Here is a 10,986-nt window from a genome sequence, read left to right on the forward strand (position 1 = left end):
GTTACAAGAGTAAAACACGAGGAATTCGTTTTAGAGCCCTAGGGGGGCAAAGATAAGAAAAATATCAATATATATATATATATAAAGAAATCAACTAAACACATTCTTTTCCAAAAAAAAACCTATCATATCCTTTTTCTTATATATACATACAGTACCACTTGTAAAAGCCAAAGAAGTAAGAAACTATCCAGCAGCAGTAACAGGATGAAAGGAGGAACCTCTTTCATCCAAACATACTACTTTGACCCAAAACATCACGCGCCCATGGTTCACTGTGAAGTGAAATGTAGTTGTCAAGTTACTCTCAGGTCTCACTTGGCAAGAGGCTATTTTAGTCAATTAGTCAAAAAGTTATTAAATTAACCAAAAAGTCAACAACTCATACCAAAAAGTCAAAGATTATCTTTTCTCTCTACTTTTTGCACATCTTTTCGTAATTAGCCAAAAAGTCATCCCAAACATACAAGTTTTTTTTATTTACTTTTTTAACCAAATAACCAAAAAATTACTAAATTAACCTGTTCCCAAACGAGGCCTCAAATGACTCATAATGTCCTTGTCCTTGTATTAAAAGCAAAATATTTTGAACATTGACTTTGTGAAACTCATATGTAGGGACGTGCGTGCTATGGATTTGTGCGATTTACGAGTAAAATAAAAATTGCACGGTAAGTGATAAATTGACAAAATCAATATTAAAAATTATCGTTTTATTTATCAAAAATAGACGATTTCGTTGGTAAATAATGGCGATTTTGACTTGGTTAAATAAAATCGACAATTTTGTTGGTAAATAATTGCGATTTTGACTTGGCATTTCGGACTGATTGACAGTTTATAATAAACAAATATAAATAAAAATTCAAATGCTCAATATTTCAGCCAAAACATTTTTTGCCTACATGGTTAAGATTTCTCAAACATTTTTTTATACTCAAACAATAGCTAACAGATTAGATTTTTCTTATTGAGCAACAGTAGACTCAAGCAATAGCAAACAAATTAAATCTATTTCTCAGATTTACAAGTAAACTGAAGCAGCATACACACACACACACACACACACATATATATATATATATAGAGAGAGAGAGAGAGAGAGGAGAGAGAGAGAGTACAGAGAATCTGTAAACAAAAACTCAACAATCCATTCATCCAATATAAAAGAAACTACGATTCAATCATTTAATTGAACTAGGGAAACTATGAAAATGGCCAATCTCAAAAAGAACAACCCATCGACAAACAAAATCTACTCATAAACAAATAAGCTTTAGGAAGATAGAATAATGACTTAAATAGGAACAAGGAGTACTTACAATTTCTTCCCTTCAAACATGGTATCATGGCTTGCAAGAAAGTATAATTCCAAATTGCAGAAAACTCTATGCAAGCCAGCACTGGTAACAGAAGAGTCAAGGTTCTTGACGGAAATGCTAACAGTGGCGTCTAGCAAGGCTAGCGGTAGCGCCAATCGGAGGAGAAAGAGAAGAGACAAAAAAACCATAGATATGTGAAGAGGCAAGGTGAACAGTGACACTCTACCAAAGCAATTTCATGAGCTTATATATACATAGGTGGTGCAGGTCAGTTTGGTCGGCGGGCTAGAGTTTTGAAACCACAACCCGCGCGGTTGGGCCCCCCACCTGCCCAACCCGCTGGCCAAAACTGAAAAAATGGGCGGTTTGGCATGATTGTGGCAGGTATTGTTCACAGCCTACTCATATGCTTGTGAATATTCCATGGTTGAATCTACGTCATTAACATTTTCCAAGTCATTCTAAAAAAATGGGAGAAGAAATATATATATATATATATATAATTATGCTAAAAAAATGGAGCACTTACCAACTAGCTTTATTAACTAGACTTATTTACCTACAGGTTCTATTAATAAATTTATCACTGTAAATTTATTCATAAAAATAAGAGAGACTGACAAATTTATAATTTTATCAATAGGATTTAATGGGTGATAAATCCCAAAAGTATGACCTATTGGTAATTTACTCTAAAAAAATTTGGTAAGATTTTGGCAACTACATTACCAAAGTTTCCAAGTAATCTCCTAAATCCCCGTAACTATCCTATTCTACATATACCAAATAATTATGGAACTAAAATTAACCTAAAGAGGGAGTAAATAACGAAACATTTAATCATTGCTAAAATATGAAATTGACATTTTCAAGCTGGAACGCTTTGATGAAATTGACAGAGGCATCATCTTAAAAAGTATGCAAACTATGATGACAAACATAGTATTAATAAAGACAACAAAGCAAAAGCAGTTCTTGTATACAATTGATGGTAAACTGAGTTTCACCAGGATTTAGCCAATTCCGGATTGCTAAAGAAGAACCCAGAGCTTGAAAAACAGCTAATATTTTGACATCAGCAGCAATGGCAACATGGAACATATTAATCATGCAATCTTTCTATATATGGAATACCTACACAATATACTCATAGAGGAAGAATGTAAAAGAGTACCAGCCGTCAACATCAATTAAGCAATCTTTGACATCACTACCTATATGATGATTCTTACATGAATAACGTAAAGGAGTGACAGTCGGTCCTCAATTTTTATACAAATTTATTATGCAATCTTCTATATCAAGACCAATACCAAACAAACACACAGAGGAAGAAGGTTAAAAAAAAGATTATTTCTCTAAATTTCTTTGATATATATAGGACCGAGATTACAGAGCTACATGTAACAAGCTTTCTTTCTATGGTAACAATGGCCTGCTATGAAACATAGAAAAAGCAAAATAAGAAAATAAACCATTTTGAAAACAATAAAACCTAAATTCCTTTCTTCTTTGGCAAATTAATCTCATGAATCATATTACAGCCACAATTCCGCATTTTTATTCAGTTCCACGAAACTTCCCCAACCCACCAATTTCAATAAGCTTACATTCTGTGGATCACCTATGGTTATGAAAACATTGGTCTTTTCTGTTTTGTTCCTAAACTGATCCACAGAGAGGGAACTTTGATAAACACTCTATTTCCATGGTGGTTGATGATGATGTTTATAGTTAAATGGGTATGATTCCCGCCCACCATCAGGTTCCTTTCGTTTTCCAAGACCACCAGAACCCAAGGAGGGTTGTGAGTTGTTCCTTAAGTGCTCATCAATTGACCTGCCCTGACCAGAGTTAAAAAACTGCCTCAAACCCACGGATTCCCTGTTTCCCCCCTCGGTCATGTACCCAGAATTCAGATCAAAACTAGGCCGTGATGGCCCAGCACCGTTTGAAACTTGAGGTGTCCCAATCATACTCATAATATATGGTGGTTGAGAGTAGGCAGCTGGAGAAGCTGATGCAGAGCCCATGATTTGAGGTACAACCGGGGCTCCTCTAGAATCCACCATGTAAGGGATTGGGCCAGCAGGTCCATACATAGACGGCGAGAAAGTGATTGTAGGCCCTGTTGTAAGGCCATTGTACCCAAAAATAGCATGATGTGCATATGGAACTACAGATCTCATCCCAAAAGCACTCCCACTTCTTGACAAATTAACATCTAGGGCAGGATCTAAAGTCCTGCCATTTGGCAAGGAAGGAGTTTGAGGACCAAAATCTTTTTGATTGACCTCCACTCGGGTACCCATGATAGAAATCACGGAATCATCTAATTTGAGTCCACCAGAAGCATTTAAAATTTGTGAAGATGACTTACCAAGATACGGATGTAGTAGATCTGAAGAATCATTGTGAAAAGATGGCTGGTCATTCAAATCAAAGTTCCTCAAGGCAGGCTGCATTGATGATGATGAAGAAGAAGGAGATGGGCTGTGATGGCCATTCCTATGCTGTAAAAATTGTCCTTCCATCCTCCAATCAGATGGAGCATCACCATCATCACTGATACGATTAAGATCCAACTTGAATCTCTCTGATCTTCTTGGACTGGCTTCAATTGAAGATTCCCCAGAAGGAAGGCCAGACCATACCGGGATTTGCTTTTCTGGTATTAGGTCTGCAATTTTATCATCTCCGGCCTCAACCACATTCAGATCAAAATCAAGGTAGTCCTGGCGCTGCTTTGAACTGATAAGGCTCCCCCCAATGGAAAGAGTCTTGTCACCTTCAAGAATTCTGCGAGATGATGCTGGGCGAAAAGCACTAGTCGCAGCGGACCCTTTCCATCCATGAGCGCCCTCAAACTGCAAAGGAGATGCAGGAAACCCAGGATTCGCTGCAGCCCTTGAAGCGGAAACCACAGAGATGGGAGTAGAGATCAGATTTCCTGAGTAATCCATATCCTCGGAGCAAACTTCTTGATTCAGATCAAAATCACCAAGGCCTTTCTCTGTGTTAACTTCTGGTTCTTGCGCCGCCTGAGTGACCTGAGAGGACTCTATATCTTGTATGCAATTTTCTGCTTCAACATCTAGGGTTTTTGCACTACTTAAATGCTCTTCCCTTTGTGGTGAAGTCTTGGCAGACAGATTGGGTCCAGTTGGCACCTCTTTAGATGCAGCCTCATTGGGTTGGATTTCCTTACCATATATAGACTCCGGGCTATCCAGATGCCCAATTCCACCATCAAAGATTTTCTCAGAAGAGCTGCAACTTGGCTCTCTGCAATCTACGACTTCTCTCTCAACTTCTATGGCTACTTGTCGAGCAACCTCCAGAGCATCCACCATGCTATAGTCAAGGTCTAAATCAGGCCTTCTCTGGTCAACCACGTCAGGATCTTTGGCATCCATAGCAGGTTTCAAAAAATTAGAATCATTTGCCAGATCGTCACTTTCATCACTAGAATGCTCTTGAGCCCCACTATCTTCTGTAGAGAAAGAAGTATCCGGATCCTCCACTTTACCCAATTTACCCTCATTGCCAGAAGAGTCCAATGAAAGATTAGTATTCGAATCATGACCTTGATTTTGGAACACCACCATGCTTCTGCAATGATGTGGAGACCCAGTATCATCCATCCTGCTTTTCCCCTCGGGCATATCTGTCCCTGTGCCATCGATAAGTGTATCTTTTGACTGAACTTTTTCTTTGGTATCACTAATGTTTCGTAACTCGGGTTCTGTGGCAGATTCCTGAGCATTTGCAGCATCATCACCACCCAAAAGAAACCTGGGTTCCACCTGACTAGAAACAGTAGACATTTCCACTGCACCTAATTTGTTGGGGGGACTTGTGACCACCTCTATCTGCTTTGTCTTATCAGTATACTCATTCAACTCAGGAACATCTGACTTTCCTTCAATGCCTTGTTTCGGGGCCACAGAAGTACAAGTTTCAATTGAGGCAGCTCCTTCTGAATGGCATAGTGGGGATTCTTCCTTGATAGAAAGGTTTTCTTTAATGGGCTTTAACATGACTGAGCCCACAAGATCTGATGAACACTCATCTTTCATGACTTCATGGTCTAAAGTCTTCTCCTTGTCAGATATTTGGGTCTCTACTACATCATCAACCTGTTCCGGTTGAAGAATATCTGAGCATATAGATGGCATCATATCATCTCTCGCTGGTTCTACATGTTTTTCTTGATTAGCACCCTCTCCAGAAAGAGGAACATCCCCGACAGAACATTCTGTAGATCCACCTTCTCCAGCAAGGTCTGCATTTCCTTTTATCCCATCAGTATGGGATGCCCCAACCTTCTCAACATCTTGGTTAACTGCTCCGCCATCACCATCTTGCTTCCAGCTATCAAACAGAGCTCTAGCCCTATCCTGGACCCTAGAACTACTGTGGCCAAGGAGATTCTTGACTGTCATCCAGATACCATAAGACATTGACTTCTCATAACCTATACACAGCTTTTCGAGTGCACGTAATAATGCAGTGATTGACTCTTCCACAAAGCTCTCACTTGTGTCGTTACCAAACTTTTGAGCATCCTTAAGCCACCTGTCAATAAACCACAGCCCATCTAACTGAACAAAAAGATCAAGACAGTCTTTGTCCTCGGTGGCTTCTAAAGTGCTTGCAAAAGTAGACCACTGCCTGGTTGCATCACCAACATTCTTCACAATACAATCTTTCTCCTTCTGCATTACATTGACCAGTTCCCTAACCCGAGCAGGAGCCGTGAGCCCATCTTTCATCTCAGTAAGGGTAAAGAAGTCCTCCAGCGTCATAACGCTTCACATGTCACTTGAGATTCCCAATGTCAAAGGCATCCTTGTAACTTGCTAACACATGATCCTTCATTGTAACAAACTGGAGTTTCAGGACAAAATCACACCAGATCCTGCAAAGTATTGCATCATAGAATGGGTAATCATATACTAGTAAGAAAGGTATCTACAGCAGGCCAAAAGACATATTATGGGTTCGTTTGAGATATGGGTTGGCTTTTTGGCTTTTTGGCCATTTTAGCCTAGGGCTAAAAAGCCTCATTTGGGATAAACTCTTTGGCTTTTTTGACTTTTGTGAGAGAAAAAATGAAATGATTATGGTTTAAATGTGACATTTTGTCTTATTAGGCTAAAAAGCCTATTTTGTCTTTTTGTTTGAGACAAAAAGTCCCATTTTAGCTTATGCCAAACAAAGGTGTAATAAACTATTTTTCACTTTGAAGGGGGTGAAAAATGGTTCACAAAATTGCCCAATAACATTAAATCGACCAAATGCCATAGTGGATGTAAACTTTATTAGCAAATGGTCATATGAATAATTCAGGGAAGCTGCAAATCTTAAAGACTTTGATTATAGTTGCATTTAAGTGCTAAGATATAGAAGAACATTGATTGCATTTTTTTTTAAAACAAAACATCAAAAGCATCTACTTACTACTTAGGAAAAAGTAGCTGCATTTTTATTTTCACCCTTCTATTCCTAGTTTGCTAAAATCTCTACATAGAATAGGTCACTTAACTTTATCCAACATCTACATTGTTCAATTTCTACATAATTAACTAAGCAAAAGAAAAGTTGCAGAGCAGCCTAGTTTCAATTAATATCCCTCTCACACCCGAGAGAGAGAGAGAGAGAGAGAGAGAGAGAGAGAGAGAGAACATAAAAAAGAGTGAATAGTAATATTGTGAACAAGTCCAAGATGAAATAAAACCGAACCAAAAAAAAAACAAGGGAAAGGGTAAAAGTGAAAAGTGTTATCATCCATCTACACAAAGATAGGGACTATTGCTTCATCCTAATGACCTACATGACAATGACTACTCAGGTGTTAGTACCATAGGCATAATCCTTACCATGATACCACATTTAGGTTTTAAAACTAATACTAAGAAACACTAGGATAGTGGATTCTTGCTACAAGCTTCCCAGTGTGAGATTTTGCCTGTTCTCATTGCTGAAATTTTGTGTTTGCATCCTTTTAGAGCAGTTCAATACTGAATTGCTCACTTCAGTGTTTTTACCATATTGTAATACTGAATTGCTCACTTCACTGAGGAAATATGGGCTTCGGGGGACTGTTAAAGAGCTGTTACTAAGCTCTAAACAGTAACTGGGGAACAGTGACTTTGTTGTTTGGTTTGTTTTAGTGTGCTACATTACAAGGGAAACGGGCATAGGCTTGTAGAGTAAGGTTTGTTAGTACGAAGATTGTGTTGAAACAGATATGGTACTTCACTTTAAGAGGGGGGGGGGGGGGGGGGGGAGGAATAAGAAGATTAAGAATTCTAGGCAACATACGTAGGGTTAGGTAAGAGAGCTTCAATAAATTCAAGTACATATATATCTAAAGCATGTTCTCCATTTGAATCAAAAAAGTTCTAGTTTTATATACATTAGAACAACTCAAAATCCCAAAAGAATTATGCCTCCACAATTTGGAAACTAAAAGAATTTTTGTAAAACCTATTTGGAGAAGCAATATAATTAAAATGTATTAAAACCCATGAGTGACCTTTGCACACTATGTCCAAAATATTTTGAAATCACCAAAATACTCTTGCCTTATGAGTTATGAAACATAAGAAAACTTTTAGAAAACTGACAAAACTAAAACCTAATCTATTAAATCATAGAATAAGTCCCTAATAAGGCTAAACACTCAATTATAAATGGTTCCAATCAAGCCCATATTGAATCATACTGATATCCAATTTTTGCCATTTCTTTGAATTCACTTTTTCTTGCTCCTTTTGTGGACTGCATCACTCATTTTGAAGAAATCCCTTCGGTCACGTTTGTTTGGTAGATTAGGTTGAATGGGATTATGAGTATAGTAGGATTGAATGAGGAGATTAGTAATGTGGTGGTATTAAATTGGAAATGTAGGATAAAGTGTGTTTGTGTAGTAGTATGGTGATATTAATTAATTGGGATTAAACCTATGAAATTCCATAATTACCCTCCTTTCATTATTGTAGTCATCATATAGGCTAAGGGGTAAAATAGTCTTTTACTCATTAATCCCATGGGATTGCATCTCAATCCCATGTGCTTCCAAGCTTTGCTAGTCCCCCCATAGTGTAGGATTACTACTCCAAGAGGAATACTAATCCCCCCACACATTTCCTAACCAAACATGGCATGAGTGGGGCCCACCTTAGTCATACTCCAATCACCCTCCCCAAACCTCCAAACAAACATGACCTTCCCTCTTTCCTCTTCTCTCCCTATCAAGTGGTGTCGACTACCTGAGCTAAAACAGATGTGCAGATGAAACTCCCAAAACAGAGCAGATGTTACAAGGTGTTGCAAGTTTACAAAACAACTAAAAATTAGAAGCATAAAACAGAATACACAAAGATTCGTATAGGCACCATTAGACATTATTATCCTAATTACTTTAAGCCAAATATAAGCAAAGATGTGCATAGAAAACTTAACAAATTTGCAATGACAGTCAAATGTTCGCAAACAGGCTGCTAGAATCCACATGATAGAAGAAGACAAACGCAGCTACTTAGGAATGGCAAGAGGACAGGTTTGGTATGAGATCGTATTCAAGAATTCCCAGGCACAAATTCAATAAAAATTTGGAAAATATGAGGATTCTAATATATATGGATCAACATGTTAATTGTTTGATATACTCTATCATGAAGAAAGGTGCTGCAAAGAGTTGAAAGGTTCTACCGGACACATATTATGACACAAAAACCAATAAAAGAAACAGAAATTGAGGACCTAGGCCTACATGAAAGTAGATAGAGCCAATGCATTATAGTTAATTGCTACATCAAATGAGACAAAACAGCAAACAAGGATGTATGCAGACAGCCACTAGAAAAAGAAATACGAGGATTTACAATTTGACTGCTTAACATTTCACAAGATTTACAATTTGAAGTACACAATCACCAGATCAGTGTAAATGCATGATCTGCCAAAAAAAATTGAATGTCAATCCTCGTATGTTATGCATACTAGTTTAGGATTAAAAATGCAATATCATAATAGAATATCATTCAAACACTCCAATTATGCAAATAAAGGAGTTACTGATTTTCATAAAGATAAAGTTGATAAAAACAAAAGCCGACAACAGCACATTTGGCACGTTTAAAAAAGATAATTCCAAAAAAGTTGTTAAACAGCTGTTAAATTACCCGTTGGTCAGTGCTCCGTTGATCAAAATCTGTAAACAGAAGTTGGAATTTCCAATCACAACCACCAAATAAATTGGATGTCAGTCCTGAAAAGTCGAGCAGAACAAGGACGTATTAAACAGATGAACACAAAACAGTAAAGCCAAACCCTAAAGAAGAAATATTCAATGAATAAAACTATGTATAAAAAATAATAAAAATAATACGCTGATTCACAAAACAACTCACACAAAATCAGCATAAACAAAGGACTTGATCTAATTAATAGTTACCCATGTAGCAAATAGTAAATTCAAACCCCTAAGAAAAGAAAACGTAATTAAATACCACAAGGGCAGCTGAAAGCACACCAACTCACAAGAAGACTCCAGAACAATCATGAAACCCATACAAGTGAAAGAAAAACGATTACCATTCACATAGAAAATCAAACCCTAGAATTGAATTTCAACCCTAGAAAAGAGCAAATATCAAATGTAAACCCTAAAAATTGAGAATTTGTCAAGCATACCATATACATAAAGAGGAAAAGACAAATTCGAAAGATACAATTAAGATTACACTAATTAATGCAGCAAGATAACCAATTAAAAATAGCAAAACTCCATTAAAACACAATCAAGGAAGTAAAATTTGAACAATTAAGAGTAAATAACACTAACCAAACTTGCACTCTTACCTTCTCAGAAGATGGAACACAGAAACCCTAGAGCCTGTTTTAGTACCAGCAGCTCCTTACCATGGGCGGCGAACCCCTCTCTCTCTCTCTCTCTCTCTAGATTTTGTTCTCTCTCTCTCTCTCTCGCTATATATATCTCTCTTCAAGTCTGAACCATAATAACTTCGTCTTCGCTTCCTTTCTCTGTCTTACAGCGGATTTACTTTATCTCTGTCTTCAAAAAACCCTCACTTTGTCCTCTGTTTGGCATTTTTCGAACCAGAGAGAGGAGAGGCGTTTCTTCTCCAGCACCGTTTTTTTTTTTTTTTTTTTTTGTAATTGTAATTTCGAGTTTCGGTTTTCTAATTTTTCGGAACGTAATATTGGGTAATTTACACGTGGCGACCGGGTGGGCCGGTATTAATCTGACTAGCCGGTAAAAAAATTGGGACACGGGAGGACTGGGAGTTGAATGATAGAAGCAAAGACTCCAAAAACTGTCAATTCAAAAGGGGGGTTTGGGGGGTGTGTTTAAGGGTGTGTTTGGGTTGGTTGGGGGGTTCTTTCTATTCCTTTGTAGCCTTTTTGATAGGATAAATTAAAAATAAGATTTATTTAAAGTATAGATTATTTTTTATAATTTTAAATTTTAAAAATATTTTCCTTTAGAATATCTTATTTAATAGAATTAATTAAAAAATAAAATTTATAATTATTCTTTTATATAATAATAAAATTATATAAATTATTAATTAAAATGTATTTTTAATATTATTAAAATTATTAATTGATTTAATGATGTATTAATAAAAAA

General features: G+C 36.9%; 1 protein-coding gene across 1 annotated transcript; it reads right to left on the reverse strand.

Moving 5' to 3' along the window:
* Nucleotides 1-2,660: 2,660 nt before the first annotated feature.
* Nucleotides 2,661-10,705, reverse strand: LOC114274388 (uncharacterized). Its single transcript, XM_028216289.2, has 3 exons — nt 10,194-10,705; nt 9,515-9,600; nt 2,661-6,243 (listed from the first exon to the last, which is right to left on the reverse strand). The coding sequence occupies exon 3, from the start codon at nt 6,128-6,130 to the stop codon at nt 3,023-3,025; it is 3,108 nt and encodes a 1,035-aa protein (XP_028072090.2). The 5' UTR covers nt 6,131-6,243; nt 9,515-9,600; nt 10,194-10,705; the 3' UTR covers nt 2,661-3,022.
* Nucleotides 10,706-10,986: the final 281 nt, after the last annotated feature.

Source organism: Camellia sinensis, chromosome 3 (genome assembly GCF_055761805.1).
Source record: "Camellia sinensis isolate YWXY chromosome 3, ASM5576180v1, whole genome shotgun sequence".
Classification (NCBI taxonomy): Eukaryota; Viridiplantae; Streptophyta; class Magnoliopsida; order Ericales; family Theaceae; genus Camellia; species Camellia sinensis.